Consider the following 26,410-nt stretch of genomic DNA (forward strand, 5'->3'; position numbering starts at 1 on the left):
TTTCAAGTATTGCGGCGATCGGTCGAGAATGATCTGACGAGCCTTTGATGTAGGGCTGATTGTTTATCAAACCGTTGCTCTGAAATTTTGTCACCAAATATTGGAGAGTCTGCTCGAAAATTGGCATATTCGATACGAACTCTGACTTAAAATTGTTTGTTTTTCGCGAACCACATAGAGCTACTCGAACTTTTTTTTTTAATTTTTTAAAAAGTAATGTAACTTACAAGAGCGTATGTATATTAATTCATCATTTTATTTTCAGTTGCAGCATTTATGTAAATAATTACTCTTACAATCAAAATAAGTATTTCATGAAATATTCTCGAATATTTTTCAATGTGTAAGCGAACCAATTAGCCGCTTATAACAGCAATTATACAACGTGAACGCATTTCCTTAATTCCTTAATATGGGTGCAAGTTCATACATATGAACTATACTAGAGGGTGGTCCAAAAATGCATGTGAAAAAGTAAAGTCGGAATTCGTATGCTCTCACCCTTAGGATTGTTCTATATGGAAAAATTTACCCTTATTTTTTATTTTGAAATAAAATGATATTTACATAGAGGTCGCTCAAAGCGCTCACAGTATTCCATGTACTTTATATGGGAAAAAAACTTTTCATAGAAATTGTATAGAATTCTTGAAAATCAATCATTTTCTCTTCAGGAGATTCGCAATAATAAGCAATACCCAATTTTTTATTGAGCAATTTTTTCACGTAACTATATTTTATAGGCCAGAAAATGCTATGAGGGGACCAATAAAAAAATCTTTAGTATTAAAAAATTGTTAAATAGAACAATTGGGATTTTTTGCTGGAAGTCTCCTGAAGAGAAGCAGAGTTTTCTGGTCGAAAAATTAGATTTTCAAGAATAATAGGTATAGCATTTCTACGAAAAGTGTTTTTCCATACAAAATACATGGAAAACTTGGAGTGCTCTGAGCGACCTCTAAATATTTTTAGATTTCAAAATAAAGATATGAGGGTCTATTTTTTTCGATAGGGGCAGATTAAAATTCCGACTTTATTTTTTTTTCTTGGTCACCCTAATATATATACATAAGTAGGTGCCCACTGACATATAAATACCTGCCAGTTACTCTACTGCGCATTAACAATCATCCGCGATGCCTAACGAACCAATACATTTTGAAAGCTTCAACCATCTAGCCAATATATTCTACAGCAGCATTGGCCTGGATGCCTACGAGAAAATCGGCGAGCAACGAACGGGAAGACTTGCACAACTGCGCCGTCAATTGCAACGCATATTTTTCTTCATTACGATGGCCAATATGAATGTAACTTTGTTGAGCGAGATTATTTTCATATTTTTGGCTTTCGCAAATGGCAATAACTTTGTTGAGGCAACTATGCTATCTTCATTCGTGGGCTTCGTCATAGTTGGCGATATAAAAATTTTCAGCATATGGCGTCAGCATTCACGTATTAGCTCAATGATGCAAGATCTCTACGCGCTCTATCCAATCTCGGTGCGTGAACAGTTGTTCTACGATGTGAAGGGGCAGCTGAAGTGTTACAATCGATTTGCATATGCTTTTGTTTTGTTGCACGAACTATTAGTTTGGAGCTATAATCTCTTTCCGCTATTCAACTATTTAATTTATGAGCTGTGGCTAGAGGTGCGTACCGTAGGCAAAACGATACCCTATAACTGTTGGACGCCATTTAATTGGCACGATAATTGGCTTTACTATCCAATGTATTTGACACAATGTGTGGGTGGGCAAACTTGTCTCTCCGGACAATTGGCCAATGATTTGCTGCTGAGTGCGGTGGCTGTGCAACTCATTATGCACTATCGCCAGTTGGCCAAGCGCATAGAGAGTCATATAGCTGGCAATGGCGACGGTACCGCGACGCGGGAAAGGCAAAGAATAAGCAGTCTGGAGCGCAGTGAGGTGGATTTACGGTTTCTCCGCGGCATTATAGCCTATCACCAGCAGATTTTGAAGTATATATCTGCTCGCATTAGATTCGTACTTATTCTATGCAGAATTTTAAACCCTTATATTTTAGACTCTCCCAGGCAATGAATGATGTTTTCGGTATATCGTTGTTCATCAGTTTCGTCTCCACATCGCTGATTATTTGCTTTGTGCTCTTTCAAATCACCATCGGTGCTGCCGTAGATTCGCTGATTATGTTGGCTTTCTTTCTCTTCTGTTCGTTGGTTCAAATCTTTCTCATCTGCTATTATGCACATGGTCTCCTGGAAGCGGTATAGTTTTAGTTTGACTACATATAAGAATTTTGATCTTCTGTCTCATTTTTTATTATTCTAGAGCGAATATATCGGCAGTGCTGTTTACAATCACAATTGGTATGATGCAGATTTGCGTTATAAAAAAATGTTACTTGTCATAATGCAACGCGCTCAAAAGGCAGCTAAATTACGGGCTACTTCTTTCGTCATAGTATCTATGCCTACAATGACGGATGTGAGTACCAAATAGAGTTTTTGTGTGGCTTAAATGAAAATCAAACCCCTTTTATTTTAGCTTCTTCAAATATCCTATAAAGGCTTTGCCGTCATTCGTACTATGTATGCAAGAGAGCCAAGAAAGGCTGAAAGTTGAATGTTGAAAATTAAATGGAATTCAAAGAGAGTGTAGTCGTAAATCCAACTATTAATTTAAAATATAATAAAACTTGTACAAAGAAAAAAATGTTGTAGTTTAAAAACGTTGTACCGATTTACAAAAGTAGATTTTTCCACTAAACTTCTCTGCAAACCAAAGTTCGCGAAATGTTATCGAAATCTTTAGGAGTATCTCATTTCTGTATCGATTTTTTTACGAATTTTCAAAGAAAATTATATGAAGGGGTTGACACGAACACGTAAAGTAATTTCTATATGAAAAATAAAGAAAATTCTGAAAAAATTCTGCAAGAAATTCTTTACATAGCAGCATTATTTTCATTGCTTCTCCGAAATTCGTAAAAGAATCTAAGTGTGCACAGTTTACTTCATTTTAGGAAAATCGGATGAGATCTTTACGAATTCTTTAAAATTTCTTTCAGAATACTTTGAAAAAATCGTTTGCAGGGTTCCCACGTACTTATTGTACTTATATATATCGAGCCCTAACCGCCAAAATAACGTAAGCGACATTTTTTTCAAAATTTTTCAAGCGACATTTTTTCAAAATTTTCTTTTTGATGCAGAAATGCATCTAGATGCTCTAGGAATATTTCGGCATCAAAAAGAAAATTTTGAAAAAAATGTCGCTTACGTTATTTTGGCGGTTAGGGCTCGATATAGTAAGTAGTTTTAGGCAATATCGATACCAAAAGTACTCAGAACCCGATTCTCAAAAGGATCGACAGAACTCGATTTTTAAAAATATCTTTACTGAGTAAAAATATCTCTACTAAGGAACTCGATCCTCAAAAGTAATCGATCCTTCCCAACACTAATATATACATACATAGCTTCTGTCCCTTCAAATACCCAGGACCAGTCGGTATAATTCCAGCAATGCTTCAGGGAGTGACGGCAGAAATAGTACTATTACTAGAGATTATTTTCAAGGCTACTAGATTTAACTCTTTGTAGCATTCCAAAAAGCCGGAGAACTGTAAAATCCGTGCGATCATGTAAACATATACCAAGTAAATATATTCGCCATTTTTTTTTAATGTAGAGAATAAGCAACACCTTCAACAAAAAAATTTTCAAAAATCAACATTAAGCCCTGGCTACTTCAAACTTGCACTTTTTACTTAAGTTTAATGAACTAACAAAACGCATACTGAAAACTTTTCAAAGAATTCTTATTAAAAAACACGAAATTTTGATGACTCGAAAACTTCTAATTTTCGTAAAATATTTGAAATTGGGACTTGCTTAGTTTTCGATTGATAACGCACTATACTTTCATAAAAAATTATGAACATTAAATTAAAAAAAAAAAAAAACAATATTAGCCAGATTTAGATTTGTGTTACTTAAAATAACTTATTTTGTTATTTTAAGAAATGCACGCTAAAAGGGTGTTTAAAACTAACATTCATTATTTTTCTACTAATTTACCTTAGTGAGGATCCCAAATTTTTTCTCTTACCGACAGTATCGATACCATCGACTGGTGAGGCCCAATACTGTCGAAAATATCGAATGGTCCAACCATCGATAGATTTTTATCTCCACTGAATCCGCTTAACATCAAGTGGGTGTAATAGAAAAATTCTTTCACTTTAAGGAATACTAGCCAGCGGTTGAAATTCAGTCATTTCAATTCATATTAAAAATGGGCTAAATCGGACAATAACCACGCCTACCTCCCATATAACGGAAATTTTCAGAAATACGAAAACTGCGATATTTTAGTAACTGCTGAAGATTATTCACTCAAATTTGATATTTACAATTAATTTTGAACGAAAAATAAGAATATTATAAATTTTTTGAAAATGAAATTTTGAAATTGAAAATTTTTAAAATCGGACAATAACCACGCCCACACCCCATATAACGATAATATAGAGAAATACGAAATCTTCGATAAATTAGTAAATATTGAAGATAATTTATCAAAAATTGATGCCTGCAACAATTCCTTACCAAGAAATACATTTATGATAAAATTTCGGAAAATGGGCGTGGCACCGCCCACTTATGATCACATACATATATGTATCTCGGTAACCGTTCTACCAATTTGTACCAAACTCGGTATGGTTATTGTGCTTGCCATATAAAGGCAAAACTTTGAAAATTATTGAAATCGGACTAAATTTACGGCTTTTCATATAACGGTAAATTTCAGAAATGCTTGAAATTTCAATATTTCGAAATTTAAGGACGCTAATTTACTTAAAATGTATACACCCGGCTTATCATGTAGCGGTAGCTTTCGGAAAGATAAAAAACATATATTTAATATTTGCGCCGGGTATTTAATGTTCGGCTCCGCCCGAACTTAGACTTACTTACTTGTTACCTTTGCCTTTATCATTTTCTTAATCTATGTACGTACGAACCTTTACTTTCGTTGTTGTATTGGTCTTTTTTAAGTGTTACTTTTTAACCTTTTATTAGCAAGTTTTTGATAAATGAATACCACACGCATACACTCAAGAAACATTTTCCGAGTGCAAATTCCGTTGAATTTGCCAATTTACTCCTAACCAACCAACCGCCACTAAAGAAGTTTCACTTCAAAAATTAACAAGCATTATACGTCCCCCCGCCACTCTCCCCTGACTACGCCCTTGCCTACAAATGTATATTGTACATATATACCTTAAATTGATTTATACTTAATTAGTTATAGTCCTTTAAGCAATTCAATTCAATTAGCGTAGTCAGTGCATTCACGCACAGGCAAAGATATATCATTAGACGGCATCCTCAATTTTTTAAACGCCCACTCAATTACTTGCTCACATTGAATAATCTCTTACACATACCAACATATGTATGTATGTACATACCTACTTCAAAATCAATTGCAGTTATTAATTTGTAGCATGTAATCAAGTAATCAAATATTTGACTACAAAAAAAATAATAATAATTACAAAAAATGCTGTAACAATCTAACCTTTTATTACACTAGTCTACAAATGAAATATGTAACCAAGGCGTGTGCCGAAAATGGATGGCGCCTTAATGAGGCGACTGCAACGTACTCGGTTTAAGGCTCCACTGATGGAGGTGCAGCTGCAACCGGGTGTCTGTCTCGGAGCGCTGCTAGTCACGCCATATAAACCTTAAATCAGCTGAAATTGCGCTAGTTTCTGGTTGAGCGCTGGTTTCAGGTAGCGCCGTGTACAGCCAACTTTCCCTGAAAACAAATATAAAACCGGAGAACAATCGTCTCGTCGCAATCAGCATCAACACTGACTTATTTACCATCTTTTCATTTGACCCACGACAGAAGCGAAGAACGACATATTTAAAAATCTCTTACCAAAGTGTTTAGGGCGCTACTACGAGCTTACCCAACATTCGTACATGGCTCCCTCTGGTACGGAAAATCATAAGCCAAGTCGATCAGGTTGTAATAGCCGAAAAGTACGCTTCCAGTATTTTAGACGGACGTACACTTTGTATAATTTTTCTTGAAGTTCTTTTTAGAAAAAAAATAATTTTTATAGCTTCTTAGTTGTTAGTTTTATAATAATTTTCTGCACGTTTTACCTTAAAACTTTTTCTATTACATTCTTTGCTACCCTTTTTCAAAATTTTAAAAGCTCTTTCATTTTAACACCTTACTTTTTTATTTTTTGTTAATTTCAGTTTTAATTTCAGTTTCAGTTTTAAAGTTTTCTTAAAATTTTTCAGTTTAGAAGTTTTCTTAAAACTTCTTTCCACAACTTTCTTTTATAATTACTCTTGTATTTACTTTTTTAAAGTTTTTTCGATTACAGTCTTTATTGCCTTTTTCAAAAATTTTAATAACTTTTTCTTTTAAATAATTTACATTTTTATAAATTCTTCATAACTTTATTTTTTTTTTTAATTTTTTAAGATAATTTTTAACGTTTCTTTTTTTCTTTTTTACAAAGTTCTAAAAATTTTCTTTTTAATAGTTTATTTTCTTTATTTTTTTAAAGTATTTTCTACAATGATTTTTTTTAAGTTTCAAAATTTTGTTCCCTAATTTCCTTTTGGGGTGGCCGCATTGGTGCGGTGGTTAGCAGGGCGCGCTACCATTCCGAAATTAATCAATATTTACTTCATTCGAATGCGCTTACTGAAACATTTTTTTCCTAAGGGTTAAAAATTTCAACTATGTTGCATAGTGTTATAGCCGAAAGAGTTATTTATGCGCCTGTCTACCCTTTCACCTATTTATACTCGATTATTCTGTCGTGGTCACACATTGCTCGGCGAGAATGCCATCGAACATAATCACTTTTAGTGCTTTCATTAGAAAGGCCAATTTCTGGTACAACTCAAATGGAATTGAGCCCTACGATGATGTATATGATGCCGCAGCGGAGAAATCGGCTGTGCAGGAAAGCATTGCTGCTAACTTAACACGCGCATTACGTCATTATCTCAGCCAATTTTTCTCCCTAATCATTCTTATCAACATGAATTTCGTGCTACTGACAGAAGCCGCATTCGTTGTTGTGAACTTTTTGGAGAATGCAGATTTCATGCAGGCAGCCAAAAATTTAACTTTCCTGGGCTTCGTTTTTGTGGCAGTTTTTAAAACCTGGCATGATAAGCGGCAACGTGTGCGCATCACTTGGCTTATGCGACAATTGTACGACATCTATCCGAAGCTAACGGTGGATCAGCCGCAGTACGAGCTACAGCAACATCTCGATCACTACCAACGCATAACTTTCGCCTATGTTCTCACAATTGGCTTCACAGCTTGGTGCTACAATTTCTTGCCTTTGCTAAATTATTTAATTTTCGAGCAATGGCTACAGCGTGGCACCTGGCAACCAACGTTGCCCTATTACGTCTGGGTACCCTTTGAGTGGCGCAACAATTGGCTTTATTATCCGCTTTATGTATCGCAAGCGCTTGCAACTCACAATTGCTTGGCATCTTATGTTGCCACGGATTTGTTGTTGTGTGCTGCAGCAGTTCAATTGATAATGCATTTTCGGCAGTTGTCGCGTAATATCGAGCAATATGAGCCTAGTGTTGAAAGTGAGTGGAGTAGTGTCAGCAAGGATTTGAAATTCTTGTGCGCCATTGTTTCGCAACATTACCATACGCTAGAGTGAGTTAGAGCATGTACATACATATATACTTTCATACTTTTTAATAAAATTTTTTTTTTATATTTTTACTTACCCCAATTGCAGCCTTTGCCAGCTTATAAATGAAATATTTGGTTTACCAATGCTCATCAACTTCATTTCGATTTCTTTTGTCATTTGTTTTCTGGCTTTTCAATTTACTGTCGGCGTGCCCTTGGGTGCAATGATAATGCTGATTAGCTATATAAATTGCTCGTTAATTCAAATTTATATGATTTGTTGGTATGGACAGGAGCTCATAACTACGGTAAGTGATTGTATGTAAGTACGGGTCTTTTAGTCTTAAAATGTTCTGGATAAAAGGCTCGAATAACTATGACTACAAACAGCACAATGACTGCGATTTATGGACTACACCTAAGATGACATAATTCTCTAAATAGGTTAGGTCAGATTGGGAAGGCTGTTTGTACTCGTATATTTATGCAGACTTAGATAAGTAAATTCATTGTTTGTTCTGATACCATTGAAACGAAGTGGGAGTATATAATAAACAACAGGAATGACCGCGATTTATACCTGTCAGTCTACGACTCCAACATTATGCCCAGAAACTCTTTAGGTAGTTTTTGTGCTGTTAAAACAAGAACCACATGCGCGATATTCTCTAACAATTTTGCCTTCACTTCCTTGGTTCCTAATATGTACATACTTTCAACGTCAACGAATATGTGTAGTGGCAGAGATGAGACAAGCAATCTTCTCTATATTCTCCTACTTAAAGACACTGCAGTCATCAGGCAGAAGAAATGTTGAAACGCGTCAGTTAAATTTTCAGCAGTATTACCGGGTAGTTGAACATAGAAATCGTCAAAATGGTTCTCAAAAATCTTCCATTGTCTTAAAAATCGTCACAACACACAAAACACCAAAATAAACCGTGTCCGAAAAAAAATTAGGGAACCGGTTTATAATGGGGAAAAAAATATGTCTAAAAACCTTTTACGAATTACTAAAATTCACATTACTTATAACAAAAATATATTTAAATGCATTTAGATAAATAACATACATATTATTTAATGAACTAAGCTGATAACAAAATTTCGTGCTAAAAATTTTTCTTTGACCCCTGTGTGTTGGAGGTACTTTGGTAAATACGCGATTTTTGTATCGAACTTTTTAAATTAGAAAATTGCCTTAAAACCTAAGCGAACTTTATTAGTGAAATTTTTTAGTCATTGTATATATGTACGTACATATATGGTGAAGAAGCCCTTTCCCAAAAAACCTTAGAATTGAAAATAAAGACCTGAAATTATAATTTTGGTATCTACTTTTAGAAAACATATGCATGTATGTATGTATATAAAAATCTTTTAAAAGCACAATAAATTTCTGGAAAAGTAAAAAATAATCGAAAAATCACCCCTAAAACAACTGGCAATAAAAAACTGCACACAAAGAAAAAATCGTCATTTGCTTGTCGAAATCGTCAAATCGTCAAGACCATTAAAAATCTTCCAAATGACGACCAAATTCAACCTGGCAACACTGATTTGCAGCTATACCAATGTAACTATAACGCACGAGCTTTAGTACAGCGCTTATAGTTGGGTTAGTTTTGGTTATGTTATAGTGGCTGCCTCCATTGAATTCGCATTTGATAGCACAGTTAAGCAAACGTCTGCCCCTTAGCGATACAGTTTAATTGGTTCCATGTAAATGCCGACCATTTAACAATAAATTCAACCAATTATTATTTTTTAACTGAGCTTTGTAGTTCCCTGGCATTCGTTATGTTTACATCCGCTAATAAAAGTTGCAGACAACCGACGCCTTAGTCTGGCCTGTGCTGGGTGAAAGTATTCGATGATCTCGGAGTTAAAATTTTGCTGCTTTGTTTCGTAATGACACACATCATACACAGTTTTTTCTGTTTAAACATTGCATAAGATCGCTGAAATTTGAAGGCAAAAGCATTTTTTGGTAGAAATAGTATAGAATTCTTACAAATCAGTATTTGTTGATCGGAAAACTTTGCTTCTCTTTACGATAATTCTAACAAAAATACCTAATTATTTATTTTATAATACTTTATAATATTTCTAATACTAACGATTGTTTATGCGCCCCACTTTCCAATGGAAAAATATTGATTATAAAGAATTCTTTACCATTTCTACGAATCATTAAATTAATGTAAAACTTTAAGCGTTTTGAGCGACCTCTAAATATTTTTTGTTCTCGAAACAAAAGCAGCGCTAATTTTTTCGATATAGAACAATCCTAGGGGGTGAGAGTAATAAAATTCGGCCTTTACTTTTTTCACTTGCATTTCTGGACCGCCCTAATATACAGTAAATGTTTGAAATTTTTATATTTATGTATATACATATGTATATGAAGTGAATTTTTACATTTTGGTTTACATTCTTCAAAAGAGCGAAAACGTAGGTCACGCGGTTTATAATCATAACTGGCTAGCCGCCAATATTCGCTACAAAAAAATGTTGACCATAATTATACAACGCGCACAAAAGTCAGCTACGCTAAGAGCCACCAGCTTTGTAAATGTCTCCATGGGGACTTTAACTGATGTAAGTATTATAATTTGAATTAATTTTATAAGTGTTTGCGGACATTTTCAAAATATTATTTCTAATATGAAAAAGTTTTCCAAAGTATTCAGATTATTTCGGTAACGTTTTAATAATTTTATTACCAAAATTTTGGTGTTGCAAAAAATTTGAATTTTTTTTTCTCCTTTTCCACTATATTTCAGTTATTGCAGTTATCCTATAAGTTCTTTGCAATTATACGAACAATGTATGCAAGATAAGAAATTTTTGGGAGTAAGAAGCGATGGAAAATTTCGAGTATGCAAATGATACACTACGGTCTACTTAACGCTTTAGTGCATAACTACGGAGAATTTATTTGTCATACGGCCACCATATGTTGTGCTATTTACCAGCTATATGGGGCATAATTATTTAACTATTTACTTGAGCAAATAAAAATAACCAAAAAAGTTTAATAAAAGCTTTTTCCACTTTAAAAATGAATTCAAAAGGTTTTAAGTGTAACTGGTGTGCTTTGGCCTAAGGGAGCCTTGGTGTCTTCATTTTCTTTGGGTCACGTCGAATTATTTTCTATCGGGTTTTGAGGTTATATCTTATATGTAATACGTAAATTATGCTTACAAAAACCATACATTTTCGCTTATTTTTATAATCTTAGATTTATTGTAAAGCTAATAACGAGTATGTACTTCCTTTTTCTAATACTTATTTGTACAGATGTAAGTATATTTTAAGAAAAATTAATTTAAACCAAAAAAAAATCAGTTTTCGTACTTTTTCTGATTTAAGTTTTGAATATAGACAAATGTAAGTTTAGTAGGCCATAATGGATGCTCCAATTTTTAAAATCAGCCCCGAAAACTATAATAAACCGCTGTTATTTTTTCTCTAATCCATTTGGATTCTAATAATCCATTGAACTAATCCAAAGGGAAAAGGAAGTCGTCGAGTAAATAAAGGAAAAACGTAACCATATTTTTAGGATTTCCAAAATTCTTACGAAAACACATAAAAGCTGTAAATACCTTAGACGAGCCTCTGAAAAATTGCTAACAATCAGATTCGGAATCGAATTTGAAAAAAAAAATTTCAAACTTTCATTTTCAGCACTGTTGTACAGTTCAGAATGTTTAATTTTTTTTTTTTTGTACAGTTAATTTAATTTTTCCTTAATGATTAGAGTTAAAGCAAAACTCCAAAAAAAGTTCCACTACATAACAATGCAAAAGTATACTTTTGTACATATGTATGTACATACATACTGCATATGTCTGTAAAATCTATTCTATTATTGAGCACACGTGCGTTCTAAAGCTCTCGCTCTAAAAGTCTGCCAGAGTCATGTGTTACATTGGTACTGTGATTGTAATCGATTTTTTATACCCGAGCGCACTTGTGCACAAGGGTATATTAATTTTGTTCACATAACGGTTGTTTGTAACAGCCAAAACGAATCGAGATAGATATAGACAAATGTATACATAAATGATCAGGATGAAAAAAGAAATCGATTAAGCCATGTCTGTCTGTCCGTCCGTCCGTCCGTCTGTCCGTCTGTCCGTGTACACGATAACTCGAGCAAAAATTGAGATATCTTAACGAAATTTGGTATGTAGGTTTCCCTTAATCCAAGGTAGGTTGGTATTGAAAATGGGCGAAATCGGACTTTAACCACGCCCACTTCCCATATAACGGTAATTTAGAGAAATACAAAATCTTCGATAAATCAGTAAATATTGAAGCTAATTTATTCAAAATTGATACTTGCAACAATTCTTTACCAAGAAATACGTTTATGGTAAAATTTTGGAAAATGGGCATGGCACCGCCCACTTATGATCACATATATGTATATCGGTATCCGTTCTACCAATTTGTACCAAACTCGGTGTGGTTATTGTGCTTGCCACATATAAGCAAAACGTTGAAAATTATTGAAATCGGACTAAAATAACGGCCGCTTCTCATATAACGGTAAATTTCAGAAATGCTTGAAACTTCAATATTTCGAAATTGAAGGACGCTAATTTACTCAAAATTGATACACCCCGGCTTACCATCTAGCGGAAGGTTTCGGAAAGGTGAAAAAACATATTTAATACTTGCGCCGGGTATTTAATGTTCGGCTCCGCCCGAACTTAGACTTTCTTACTTGTTTTCGTCTGCTTTTATTATTAGGCGAGTACATATACATCGATTGTCCTATGCAATAGTGACACAATTTAAAAATTTATTGTTTTGAGTTGTATAGGGGATTAGGTTGATAAATAATCATATTTTTTGTGGTAAATCGACGTATTTATATATAATAAGCAATCATAATGTGAAAGCTTACAAATACCCCCACACAATGACTGCAAATTATCCACAATAATTATGTTCCAAATCATAGTTTTCCTGAATTATGAAAATTAAAAAATATGCTTGAAAAATAATAAATTCTTAGTTGTGTCGTTATTTCAGAGGTGAAGGGTCCTATGTACATACGTACATACGTATAGCAATGTTGTTATTGTTATAACTTTTCAGATTTTCATCCTGTTATCGTTAACGCTTTATTAGTACCAATTTTATACATTTGTATGGGGGGGGCGGGGGCATGTGACTGTAATCACAGCACTCTTATGGCAACCAAATAAAAACAAAAAACAGATCTGCACATTTTTATCGTCGCAACAAAGTGTAAACACTTTGCCTATCTTTATTCGCACGCTTGCTCTCTAATTGGTTGTATTTGTAATTTTTTGATAGAAATTTCAAAATTTTTTCACGACTATTCGTAATAATTAGGGCAACAAAAAGTTTACATATATTTGCAAATGTACAGGCAGTCAATTTCCATCAATCAATATGGTTTTGTAACGGTAAATATCAACTTTAACCAATCTCGCGATATTCTCTGATGATTGTTTTGCCACCTTTCAAATGCGATGTCAGGTTGATACAATCTATACGGATTTTTCTAAAGCCTTTAACAGATTCTCACATAAAATTCGGTGAATTAAACTTTTCAATCTGGGCTTTCACTCTGTTTTTCTACAATGGATTAAATCTTACTTGTGTGGTAGACAAGGTTATGTCGTTCTTGATGATATTTCTTCAAATGCATTTGTGCCAACCTCTAGTATCCCGTAGGGTGGCATACTTGTTCCGTTGTATTTTATTCTATTTATGAATGACATAAGACATATTGTATGCTGATGATTTAAAAATCTACTATGTTATAAGAAACGCAAGAGATTCAAGAATTCTGCAGGTTGAGCTCGATATGTTGTATCTTTGGTGTACATAAAAAAAATCAATTACCTCCTAACATTAAAGGCCGGTCCACATAGAACTTTCGCGATAATCAACCTGATAAAAAGTTTGAGTAAAGAAACAATGAAAAAAGGCGTAACTGTTTGTAAATGACCACCGTAACTTTTATTGTTATTCTCTATTTTCGCCTAAAAAAATTTATCAACATAAGCGTAGCTTTCTCTTATAATACTGTCCCTCCGAAATTTCCTGAATGTCACTTTTTTTTATTTCCTGGTTTATATATATATTTTTTTTTTGTTAAATAAGACTCTTAAGGCGGTGGCCCAATGCAGGCTTGCTTTGCACGCCTTGCTTACTTTAATTTGGTTTGATTTACTTTGAAAACTTTCCTTGACCAAATGGCGGCTGGGTATGCTGTCAAAGTAACCAGCTGTGTGGTTGAAAAGTCAAGGCCTGCTCCCTTAAGATTAAGAATTATTTTCCTAGAAAACTCAAGAATATTAATAAAAAAATTTAAATAATACAACTCAATCTTTTTAGATTTATCTTTACATGAATGCGAACTGATGTTTGCATTTCAATGAAATGGTAATCATGATACCATAGATAGATATGAATACCGTTACTTTAATTCGTAGAGACACTAACGAACACTTTTTTCGAAACTGCGTTTTTCTCATATGTATTTTGGAAGGATGTCTTAAAATACACCCTCAATTAAAATTTTAAATTATTTTTTTTTTTTTGACACTCCTTTTATAATGTTTTTCGCTTCTCCTGTAAAATAAAAATATGTAAATATGTACATTTACTTAAAAATAATATAACACAAATAAAAACGATTTAATTGAAGAAAAGGGATATAAGGAGTTTTTTTTTAACTCGTGTAAAGTTTGTAAAAGTGAACTTTGAATCTTTTTAATCTACATAAGCTAGCGATATGTTAAATATACATACATACATAAATATGGAAACAACGTACCATGATTATTTCATTTCGAATTGCTTGTATTTTCAACAAATTTATTTAAATTAAATAAGCAAATTTTTGTTTGAACAGTTTGCAGCAGTTTGTTTAGATTCATTTAGAATGGGAGCATAACGCTTTGTCAAAAGCCTACAAAACGGTTTCAAACAAACAAGCAAAGCTGCCATTTGGCCAGCCTTCATCTTAATACATATATAAAAATCCCGTGTCACTGTGTTCGTTTGCGTTAATCTCCGAAACCGCTTAACCGATTTCAATGATGAAATTTTGTGGGTGTGTATTGTTGGTTCCAACTTAAAAGATAAGAGAGTTTTGAACCCGAGAAAAAATATATATTTTTTTCATCGAAATTTTGTTTCTATGCTTCTTGCAACGTTCTTAGAAATCCCGTGTCGCTATGTTCGTTTACGCTAATAACAATATTTTGTGAATTTCGATATCAAATGAAATGTAAGAAACAATATGGTTCTTCACACCGAGCTCGGTATTCGATAACTCGGTGTCCGGTAATTATTTCTAATTTGTTTTGTTTGTGTAAAATAGTGTTACACAAACAAATAAATATATTAAATATATTACCTCATTTGAAAAAAAAAAATTAAGTTTTTTTTTATTTTAATCTTCAATCGTAACCAGTTTTTAAGCTTGCACAAGATTATTTATAGAATAAGAAATCGTGTAAAACTCTTCGGCAACGTGAAAAATTAAAACAATGTGTATGTATGCATATCAAATCGAGCTTTCTGATACTACTTTTTGTCTATTTCCGCGGTGCACGTATCTAGGAAATTTCACTTTCAACTGTGAAGATTATTATCGAAAAGCAATATTTATACCGCTATAGGATAATATTTTCCTCGATCTCCGTGAAAGATTGGCGAAAGAGATATTAAACATTTTTGATTTGAACTTATTACTTCCATCTAAAATTGGGGAATATAATACGCCTGACGAAAAAAATAATGCTATCGAACGCGTAAAATAGCTTGGAAAACGATACGAACTTTTCTTAGAAAAAGACGGTATCAATTTGGAATGAGACTATAAAGCGAAAAGCCATTCCCAAAATCAGCAGCAGAAGTTCTTGGTAAATGCGACAAATATGCTTTTCCAATTATTAACACACTTCTCCGCATTCTCGTCACACTTCCAGCTAGTAACGCTACTTCCGAAGGAAGTTTTTCAACCCTTCGCCGGTTAAAAACATGGTTTCCTTCATGAATGAAGAAAGACTGATAGCACAAGACTAGCACTTTTACACGTACACTTATATATTGAAATTGACACTGAAAGGATAATAGAAAGATTCGCAAAAGGAAAGCGCAAAATTTAATTTGCAATTTAAATTATTACAATCGAAATTCTGAATAAGTTGTTAAGTTACCTAATTACACCCTTCATTTTACCAACATTGTAAGCAAGAAATAAGTATTTATATGTATATATTACATTAAGAAATCCAAGGTATAACTTTACATCTTGTGTTTTTTTTTACAACGCTTTTATCAACTTGCAATGTTGTGCGTCCAGAAACTTTCAATGTTGTGGATCCAGAAACTTTCAATGTTGTGTGTCCGACACCAAAGCAAAGCTTTGAAAAGTTCCTATAAAAAAGCATAGTGCATAGGGCGACAGCTGTAGTGNGTACGAGCACATGTATGTATTCAAGAATGACATGATTTAATAATACAAGGTTCGATAAACTGACAGTCTCCCTCGCACCGCACCCTTAGCAGTGGCTCCGTTTTGCTTCTTTGCAATTTTACATGGAAACAGTGTAGCTTTGGTGTGAAATAAAAGTATAAGCTTTTGTGCAATGTCTTTATTNTCCTTCATGAATGAAGAAAGACTGATAGCACAAGACTAGCACTTTTACACGTACACTTATATATTGAAATTGACACTGAAAGGATAATAGAAAGATTCGCAAAAGGAAAGCGCAAAATTTAATTTGCAATTTAAATTATTACAATCGAAATTCTGAATAAGTTGTTAAGTTACCTAATTACACCCTTCATTTTACCAACATTGTAAGCAAGAAATAAGTATTTATATGTATATATTACATTAAGAAATCCAAGGTATAACTTTACATCTTGTGTTTTTTTTTACAACGCTTTTATNCAAGAATGATAGAATGATAGAAACGTAAACAAGTTGCACAAGTGTAACGTCATGCGTCATGTTATGTGTGTTAGGAGCTCGTGTTTGATCGGCACTGACGTACAGAATTTTCGCGTAGCTATGCGCTGTATTTGGCGACCGAATAGGCATATGCTTTTACGTATTTGTATTTTTTGGTAAGTTTACACCCAAAAAAATTGTGTTTATCTTCGAAGAAGAAAATATAAGTATGCCACTCTGTTTCTTTTTACAAATGCTTTGTTTAAAAAAAAAAANCGAAATTCTGAATAAGTTGTTAAGTTACCTAATTACACCCTTCATTTTACCAACATTGTAAGCAAGAAATAAGTATTTATATGTATATATTACATTAAGAAATCCAAGGTATAACTTTACATCTTGTGTTTTTTTTTACAACGCTTTTATCAACTTGCAATGTTGTGCGTCCAGAAACNCTAATTTTTAAAGCCGTTTTGACAATTTTCTACTTTTACTATTCCAATGTTTTTGAGCATTTATTTTTTTATTCAAATACTTAAATCTAAAGTATATTAGACATTAATAAAAGTTTGATTCTTCTAAATTTTAATCAGAACTTAACTTCAATAATTTAGCTATTAAATTTTTGCTATTCGAAATTTCCTTTCCTTTAAATTTATTAAAAATTACTTTCAGTTTCTTTAAATCAACAAACTAGTATTAGGTTTTATCAGACCACTATTTGAAATTTGGCCTATCCATGTATGTATATGAAAGGGAGATTTTCTTTTCATATTCGCTATGATAAATCCTGCACCTGGGACCAAACGCGTCCACTTAGAAATACAAATATGTTAGAAATGTAGCAGCAGGGAGTCCCCCGAAACCAGAAAAATTCTGAAAAGGGTCTACGAGAAAAAAAGTTCGGGAACCGCTGCTTTAAATCAATATTTTTCGTGATTATTGTTTTCTCAGGTGTTTCATAATTCACCCCGTGTTTGCTAAGTAAACATATACATACATATGTAGCTGTAATCTAAGTATAGGGGTCGGTAACGGTATATAAGCAGCCGAAACTCTACTTAGTTTAAGTTTTCGCATTAAGCACTTCCCATACAACAATCAGTCAAAATGGCCAACCAGTTCGTTTGCTGTCTATTGCTGTTGATCGCAGCCACAAGTACCAATGCTCAATTTATCACTCACTCCGGAATCCAAGGTGGTGTAGCAGCACCCAGTGGCGCCCGGTCATACGTCGTATCGGTGAAGGGCTCAGGTGAATCCATCATCTGTGGTGGTGCTTTATACAATGATGTTACCGTTATTACCGTTGCCTCGTGTTTGGTTTTCCTCAATCCTGAAAAATTGCTTGTAGGTGTAAACAATGGCACTAAGACCGTAAAAGTTGTGGCACATCTTTCCCATCCTGACTATGGCTTCTACACAACCGAACATGATGTGGCCCTCTTGAAGTTAGCAGAATCCGTAAGTGCTGAGTACGTTAAATTGCCCAGCAAGACACCGGTTACCGGTTCCGCCGGCATTGTCACTGGCTGGGATGACAGTAATACTTTGGTAGATGTACCTGAAACCATCATATCCCGTGCCGATTGCGCTTCTGACAAATATGACTACGACGTTTTTGCCTCAAATGTATGTGGTCTTGCTGATAACCAAGCTTGCAACGCTATTGCAGGAGTGCCATTGGTTTCAAATCAAAATCAGTTGGTTGGTTTGCTTTCCTGGGGTGATGCATGTGCCAACAAAGCCTATCCAACGGTATACACAGACGCTTTCGCTGAGAAATCATGGATTGAACGCAATGTAAACAGATTGTAAAATTTCAATAAAGAGCAATAAATAATGCAGCAAATACTTATATAAATATTCATAAGGGTTGGCCAACATGTAGCCTTAGATTCGTAGATTTTCATGGTTGGATTGCCGATAAAGGCTTCTTAACCTTAGAACCGTGACATAGCTATACAACTTAATCTCGTGACTTGGGTACTCAGTGCCCAGTAATGCATTTCGTATGGAAATTTAAGCTTTCTAAGAAGTTTTTTTTTCTAAAAAATCCAATATTTCGCTTACTAATGCACATAGTTTAATGAAAATTTTTTTTATTGTTAGAAACAATGGCTTTTTTTTATAGAAAAAACATAAAAATCATATAAAGTTTTAGTTTTAAACCGCTCAGATGGGTGAAATTCTCCGATGTCTTTTTGATGCATTTTGGTTTGGTGTCGACGTTATTGGAGTACATTGTCCGCATCATCATGAATATCTGAGTCCGTATCAGCATCGGCATTATATTTTTCGAAATAGCACTTATTACATGCTCTTATATAGTGTTTGGTGCATGTCGTAGTAAGGCACTGGTCACAAACCGCTGTAGTTTTGTTGTCGGTTTTAGAAGCTTTGCATGTTTCACACCGCCGTTTCAAAGTGCTGATCTGCCGAAGGAGAAGAACGTTTTAAAATATATTTGAAACTTATACGCTAACTTATAAAATTAATTTTGAAAGCCTACCTGTATTGCTGGACGCGATTTCGGTACTTCGGGAGCCTGTTGGAAATCTATCAAGTCCATAGCAGTTTTTGTTCCAGAATTAATTTTTGTTTTACAACGGTTGTGGAATTGTTTTTGTGTTAGTTCCATAAAGAGCTCGTTCAAAAATATTTTTCGCTTTTCGGACTTATTGGTATTCCACATAGGGTGACTATGCTCAAGAAGCCTGAAAATAAATAAAAAATCAAAAATAAATAAAATAATGCCATGGGCCAGCGGTTTGTTTTTATTTTACCAGTGAATCTACGCAGCATTTGGTCAAATGTATCAACACCACCTTTATGCTTATTATAGTCATGTATGACTTGTGGTTTTTTTGTTACAGGATTCACACCTTCGCTGAAATGGGCAGTTGATGCAGTTGTAAAGCTTACTAATTGCATAGATTTTGAAAATCAAGACACTGATTCAAACACACCCCTTTTCTTTGCTTCTTCCAAATATGTAAAAAGTTTTGGCAATTGCGGCTTAAATATTGCCTCTTATTGTGCCCACAATGGTAGTATTTCGTACAAGCAATTCCTCCGCCAAGTCATAGCTTGTGAAAAAGTTGTCCATCGTGATATTCACCCCACCCTCATCCAAGTATCGATCGCTGAGTCGCATTACGAGATTGCGCGCAATTCCAGTTGACCTTTGTACATTAGGCTGTGAACCCAAATATACTTCGCCTGCAAGTGGATAATTGGAAGTTGCGCCAACAAGCCAAAATATTTGTATGCCATATTTTTCAGGCTTGGAGGGAATGTATTGGCGGAAACTGCATCGGTGTCTTGCCAATATCTTAATTTGTTCGATACTGTTTGACGCATATTTGCGTGAATTACCTTTTTAGCTTTCCAATTTGCCTCAAGTGCAATACATTCAACAAGTGACACTGGGAAAACGCGTATGAAGGCATCTCTTTTTGAAGCTCGGAACACTTTGACGACTGCAACTTCACGACGTAACGACAGCGAGATCATTTTGTCGACAAATGTCGCCTTGAAGCCAGCTTCTTAAACATTTTGAAGACCTCAGCGACATAGCAAACAGCTGATTTTAAAGTTTGACATTTTGGTATATTTATTTCACAAATTGTGTATTTTTATTTAAGTAAATAAGAAAAACATGAACAATCAAGAATATGTGATTAATTTTGCGACAATTTAATTTTGCAGCACTACATCTACTCATTGTCGCCGGCAAAATTAGAAATAGATTTAATTTGGCGACGTCGACAATTGCAGTCCTGCAGCCAAGATGTCGTGCTGTCGTCAAAATAATTGTGTCCGTAAGAACGTGTATATTTAAAATTTGACAGATGCTGCTTGTCGCTTGCTGTCGTCAAAGTGTTCCGAGCTTGACTCAAAACTTTCCGTGCAGGTTGAAGTCGATTGTCTGCGCATTTCCAACGCCAGTTCTGTTCGCCGTTTTTCAGTTTGGCTTGGCATTGACCACCATATGGTTTTGTCGTTCCTTCCTTGACCACAATATTTTTCGCCACGATTGGCCTCAGTAAGCGAAGTTGACAAATCAAGTATGTTTTCATCAGGATCTATATCTACTGCAGCTACCTCGTGAGCATATTCTTCGAAACGTGGATTATGTGCCACGACGTGTTTCACTGCTTCGATTCATTTTTATTTCTTTTCATACCGCAGAAATTTGTGTTACTTTTTATATCAGCCCAGGTCCACGTATTAGTATTCTTCTTCGTTTTCTGCTCGTCTTCGCATTATCTTCGGATTTGTGCATAAGTTAGTTAAGAATTCTGAAACAGCTAGCAACTCTCCTAAATATAGTTAAGAAATAAACAAATCTCTAGCGTCTGATATTGTGACACCTAAATAAATATTTCATGCGCCTGATGAATTAAGTTAAATTAGATTTTTTAAATACGTGACCGCGCTCCTAAATATCGTTCAGAAATAAAGCCTTTTTAAACCCATTTCATTTGATACCAATATTTTTAATAATCGCTTTAACTTATTAAATAATTTGAGTTTTCCTTTTTAAACTGGTGGCAAGCCTCTTTAATGTTCTAAATATTAAAACTAAGGATATCTTACCAGCTTCGTTTCACGTCATATTTTAATATTTCATTTAACTTATGCTAATTCTAATTTTTAAACAGGTGGCAACCCTATTCAAAATATTTTAAAAACAAAACCTTGTTAAATCTCTTTCGACTGACACACATATCAAGACACATATTTAAATTGTGTAACTAATTCCCTAAAGTCAAGTGAATTTAATTACTAAAACATATGGCAACCCTGTTAAATAAAGTTCCAAAAAAAACGTGTTTAACCCATGTCAATTTATACTTATTCATTTAACTTATTAAATAATTTGAGTTTAAATTTTTACACAGGTGGAAACTCTGTTTAATGTTATAAATGCTCAAACTATGGATGAAACGATACGAGTAAATACAAGTACATATTTACTCCCTACTTTTCGTTCGATACCATCGATACTTTTGAACCAAATACTGAGTAGGTATCGAAAAAAAAGTACTCGTATAGAAACCCGAATTCAAGTTAAACTTTCCTCTGAAATTTTTTCCTCTACGCTTATGCCTAATATGAATCGCCCTGTGCTTTTTGGCAACTTAATTGCCAGCGAAAACCGCGAGAAGGCGCCAAAGTCGACATAATGCAAAGTATACACGATCCAATTGCATCACCAAAGTCGATCGTTTGCAACGTTTACACGGCCAATTGTTCGAGTGGAAGTGTGAAGTGGATGAATGTTCAGTACAGACATTTGAACGCGATGTAAAAGTCACTGAGTAACTGTATTATTCTTCACGCTGTAAACATTAGCGGGCAATACTAAAGGTCGGGGCAAATAGCTATGTTATTGGAGAAAAGAAATAAAGAAAAAGGTTGACTCAAAATGCAAAAAAAAATTCTTAGAAAACACTAAAATATTAAATGTATCCCAAGCCCAGAAAACTTAAACGCTACCTTCGAGAATCTATATCTGTAGAAAATGTATATATATATATATATATGTGGTTAAAAAAAACTCATTTTGGAAACTCATAAACGCTACATCAAAATATTGTTGTTTGTGAGACAACATAGACGCGTATTTTTTTTATTTTGAAAAAAAGTTGGAGGTCGCGCTAGTCGGTTTTTTATAAAAACACTGATGTTTTAAATTTCGGAAAATTCGGAAAATAAATAAAACTAAAACATCAGCATTTTTATTTGCAACAGTTTTTTTAACCGACTTCCAAAAAGGAGGAGGTTATCAGTTCGTCGGAATATCTTCTATTTTTTTTTTTGTATGTATGTTACCCCATAACTTTGGACCACGTCAACCAATTTCGATAATTCTTTTGCATAGGAAAGGTAGTGTCTCAGAGGTGGTCCCATACTAATCTGGTTTAGATCCGATTATTATATCATGATATATATATATATTTTTTTTTTTAAGTCGGTCTTTTTTTGCTAAAAATTACATGTTGAATAAAAAAATACGTTTTTATCCAAAGCAAGAAATATGTTTGTGATAAAATTTTGGAAAATGGGCGGGGCACCGCCCACTTATGATCACATATATGTATCTCGATAACCGTTCGACCAATTTATACCAAACTCGTTAGGGTTATTGTGCTTGCCACATAAAAGCAAAACTTTGAAAATTATTGAAATCGGACTAAAATTGAGGCCGCTTTTCATATAACGGTAAATTTCAGAAATGCTTGAAACTGCAATATTTCGAAATTTAAGGACGCTAATTTACTCAAAACTGATACACCCCCGGCTTACCATGTAGCGGTAGCTTTCGGAAAGGTGAATTTCATATATTAAATACTTGCGCCGGGTATTTAATGTTCGGCTCCGCCCGAACTTAGACTTTCTTACTTCTTTGATTAAGAAAAGTTCAGAACTTGAGTCTCTCAGTTTTCGAGATATCCGAATGAAATTTTGTAAATGGGTGTATTTTTATATTGTATTAATCATTTGTCGGAAGCGAAAGAAATGGGACCACTATAACATATAGCCCCCATACAAGTCATTGTTCAGATATGAGATTTTTCGTTATAACTTCTCCATTTATGCAACTAGGAACATGAAATTTGGCAATACTTGCACGCATTTTCAACAGAAAACTTAGAGTGAAAATTACAAAGATCGGGTCACTATAACCTAAAGCCTCCATATAACTGATTGTTCAGATATGGGATTTTACTGTAAAACTCCTTTATTTGAACAGCTAAAACCGATAAATTTCGTAAACTATTTTATAAATAATAATACAAAGTCTACTGAGAAAATCATTAAAATCTATGCTGTATAAGCTTTATCTCCTATAGCACTGATTGTTCAGATACCAGTTTTTGCGATATAACTCCTTTATGTAGGAAGCTAAACCCATTAAATTGTGTTACCGGTTTACATACCGATCACATAGCAGTGAAAATCACTTAGATTGGTGCTATATAAAGTATATCTTCTATACCTCTGATGCTTTAGATACGAATGCATGAAAGGTATGAAGCCTTCGGCATAGGCGAAGACAGCGCTGCTCTTATTCTTATTAGTTCATTTAAAGAAAAAAAAATTATGCGTGTTACCATTGCAGTCATTTCAAAATTGGTCTAAATTTGACCCTATTTTTTACATGGAAGGAGAAAAGGCTAATTGGTAGTAGTTAAAAACTTTTTCTTTTACCACATTAGTAAAATGTAATGGCCAAAAATGTTTAGTTAGTAACAGTGGTAAGAAATGGGTTAAAATCTTTTGTGGCTTTCCTTAAGGAATAATCAATCAAATAAAAAACGGCAGTGACTTATTGGTTGGCACAGCTTTTTTTATTTATGGGGGTTCACACTTGTATGGTGTTTACATTCGAGATTCGGCGGTAATGTATCTTTTAACTTACATACACTTAATTTCGGTTTTCTAATAAGCAAAATAAGCAAAATAGATATCATAATGCGTCAGCACCGCCGTAGTCCTTCAAGAAACATATAGACGTACACCTGTACATACATATTTACTGAGCATGTGTATGTATGTATACTATATATGCACATTAGCCTGTATCAAATAAAATGGTTTTTTTCTTTCAGCACTACATATCTATGTATATGCAACTTTCGTTGTTGGTCACAAAAAATATTTGTAGCAAAATTTTAGTCCTATATCTTCGTTTTTAAGTTAGCACTCGTAATAATTAAATTGTTAGGAGTAAAATTAGAGTTAAATCGTTAAATAATTAACCCAACAATTTTCGAGGGTTACCAATGAATAAAAAAATGTCAAAAATGTTTAATTTAAAAATAATTTTTGAATATGTATGCAAGTATGTAAATATGTAAATATATACATAAGTATGTTCATAGAGAGAGTGGTGCCTTCTTAGTTTCCAATGGTGCAAGCAAAATGTATTTAACAAAGTGTGATTGAATTTGACATTGCTTTCAGAAGAACCATCCTATAATGTCAAATTAAAAAAAAAAAATTGTATGAATTTTGAATTGTTTGTTTATAATTTTTGACATAGTATTTAATACCTTAAAAGACCTTGGGTGCAAGACATTGTCTGGTTTAGGAATATAAAAATTTAACTCTGAGCTACTTAACTCTCTATTTATATATTTAAATCTGGATGTTCTGCAAGTGGGCCTAAGTGAAAGTTTTTTGTTGAAGTTTTTGCTAATTTTTTCCATATAAACCAGTCGTTGAACACACTTTGGACGGAAGAAACTGACTGCCACCGATAACAAAAAAATGCACAAAAATCAACGGTAAGTCCTACCTACTTCAAACTTGCATCAGTTATACTAAAATTTAATAGGCTAGAAGATTCTGAATTGAAGGTGGTGTAGCAGCAGCCAGTGGCACCCGGTCATACGTCGTATCGGTGAAGGACTCAGGTGGATCCATCATCTGTGGTGGTGCTTTATACAATGATGTTACCGTTATTACCGTTGCCTCGTGTCCTCAATCCTGAAAAATTGCTTGTAGGTGTAAACAATGGCACTAAGAGCGTAAAAATTGTGGCATCTGCTCCAATCCTGACTTTGACTCCGACACAAGTGAACATGATGTGGCCCTCTTGAAGTTAGCAGAATCTGTAAGTGCTGAGTACATTGAATTGGGATGCCAATAATTCTTTGGTAGATGTATCTGAAACCATCATAGCCCGTGCCGATTGCGTTTCTGGCAAATATGACTACGACGATGATGACGTTTTGGCCTCAAATGTATGTGGCCTTGCTGATAACAAAGCTTGCAACGCTGTTGCAGGAGTGCCATTGGTTTCAGACAATCAGTTGGTGGGTTTGCTTTCCTGGGGTGCTGCTTGTGCCAACGACAAAAATCCAGCTGTCTTCACAGACGCTTTCGCTGAGAAATCATGGATTGAAAGCAATGTAAACAGTTTGTAAAATTTCAATAAAGAACAATAAATATTGCAGCAAATATATAAAAATTGATAGTTGGCAAATTTGTAGCCTTGGTTTCATAGATTTACATGGTTAGAGTGCCATTAAAGGCTTATTAAGCGTTTTAGCGGCCTTCACATAGAAGTATCTAAGAAACTTCAAACGATTGGTCTAAAAGACGCAGCAGGTGCATTGAAGGAAATCATAAAATCAGAGTGTTGCCCATAACAATAACTATTTTGAATTAAAATATTTTTTAAGTGTAAACATCTTAGCTCCCGATATGGGTAAAATTTGTGAAAATCCAGCAGAAAATGTGTAACTGTTTCTTGCATAGCCCAGAAAAAAATTTGTGATTGCTTCTTGTGTGTGCAAATGAACATTTCTGGTGTAGTTCAAGGCTAGTTTAGGCCCATTTTGGAACTAATTCACGATTAGTTAGGTCCATTTTGAGCGCAGCTCGGAGTCGTTTCTGGACTCTTTTGAGATCTGTTCAGGACAATTTCGGAACTGTTTCGGCATCATTTTCGGCTGAGTTCAGAGCCATTTCTTCTTAAGAGTTGGCTCAATAGATCTCGCTAGGTCGCACCGATAGTATGCCCTAAAAATCATAATCCAGAGGTACCACACTTCCGTTTTTAAATAATTGTATTTTTAACGCGCTTTCGTTAAAAAATGAGAACTGAGAATCCTACTATTTAAAGTGAGTATTATATGTGAATATGAAAGTGTGTTAGTCAGTGCGTCTGCGAGTATGTTTGTATGTAGCTCTTCATCGCTGAGAGAGATGGTCGTAAGTACATATGTAT

The 26,410-nt window shown here is 34.1% G+C and overlaps 3 protein-coding genes across 5 annotated transcripts; all 3 read left to right on the forward strand.

The window, feature by feature from the left end:
* Positions 1–1,136: 1,136 nt before the first annotated feature.
* Positions 1,137–2,486, forward strand: LOC108363699 (putative odorant receptor 85d). The gene is made up of 3 exons (XM_017617144.1): positions 1,137–1,984; positions 2,050–2,251; positions 2,316–2,486. The coding sequence occupies exons 1-3, from the start codon at positions 1,137–1,139 to the stop codon at positions 2,484–2,486; spliced, it is 1,221 nt and encodes a 406-aa protein (XP_017472633.1).
* Positions 2,487–6,876: 4,390 nt separating this feature from the next.
* On the forward strand, positions 6,877–10,672 carry LOC108363700 (putative odorant receptor 85d). The gene is made up of 4 exons (XM_017617145.1): positions 6,877–7,724; positions 7,810–8,011; positions 10,149–10,304; positions 10,490–10,672. The coding sequence occupies exons 1-4, from the start codon at positions 6,877–6,879 to the stop codon at positions 10,544–10,546; spliced, it is 1,263 nt and encodes a 420-aa protein (XP_017472634.1). The 3' UTR covers positions 10,547–10,672.
* Positions 10,673–17,736: 7,064 nt separating this feature from the next.
* On the forward strand, positions 17,737–25,633 carry LOC108363702 (trypsin alpha-3-like). 3 transcript variants are annotated; one of them, XM_017617148.1, is made up of 2 exons: positions 17,737–18,202; positions 25,321–25,633. In XM_017617148.1, exons 1-2 carry the CDS (start codon positions 17,773–17,775, stop codon positions 25,602–25,604), a joined length of 714 nt encoding a protein of 237 aa, XP_017472637.1. In that variant the 5' UTR covers positions 17,737–17,772; the 3' UTR covers positions 25,605–25,633. The 3 variants fall into 3 exon arrangements, with proteins under 3 accessions (XP_017472637.1, XP_017472636.1, XP_017472638.1); XM_017617147.1 differs by having other exon boundaries at positions 17,737–18,195; positions 25,314–25,633; XM_017617149.1 differs by lacking the exon at positions 25,321–25,633 and having other exon boundaries at positions 17,737–18,503.
* The last annotated feature ends 777 nt before the right edge of the window (positions 25,634–26,410 follow it).

The sequence above is a fragment of the Rhagoletis zephyria genome, unplaced genomic scaffold, assembly GCF_001687245.7.
Source record: "Rhagoletis zephyria isolate East Lansing unplaced genomic scaffold, Rhagoletis_zephyria_1.1 Rzeph_scaffold_01340, whole genome shotgun sequence".
Classification (NCBI taxonomy): domain Eukaryota; kingdom Metazoa; phylum Arthropoda; class Insecta; order Diptera; family Tephritidae; genus Rhagoletis; species Rhagoletis zephyria.

Bases quoted from the DNA above. Each gene is read 5' to 3' on its own strand.
- LOC108363702 (XM_017617148.1), top strand. From the start codon at position 17,773: ATGGCCAACCAGTTCGTTTGCTGTCTATTGCTGTTGATCGCAGCCACA. The intron at 18,203-25,320 runs ACAGTAATACTT...TGAATTGGGATG, and splicing joins CATTGTCACTGGCTGGGATG to CCAATAATTCTTTGGTAGAT.
- LOC108363699 (XM_017617144.1), top strand. From the start codon at position 1,137: ATGCCTAACGAACCAATACATTTTGAAAGCTTCAACCATCTAGCCAAT. The intron at 1,985-2,049 runs GTATATATCTGC...CTTATATTTTAG, and splicing joins TATCACCAGCAGATTTTGAA to ACTCTCCCAGGCAATGAATG. The intron at 2,252-2,315 runs GTATAGTTTTAG...TTATTATTCTAG, and splicing joins CACATGGTCTCCTGGAAGCG to AGCGAATATATCGGCAGTGC.
- LOC108363700 (XM_017617145.1), top strand. From the start codon at position 6,877: ATGCCATCGAACATAATCACTTTTAGTGCTTTCATTAGAAAGGCCAAT. The intron at 8,012-10,148 runs GTAAGTGATTGT...ATTCTTCAAAAG, and splicing joins GACAGGAGCTCATAACTACG to AGCGAAAACGTAGGTCACGC. The intron at 10,305-10,489 runs GTAAGTATTATA...ACTATATTTCAG, and splicing joins CCATGGGGACTTTAACTGAT to TTATTGCAGTTATCCTATAA.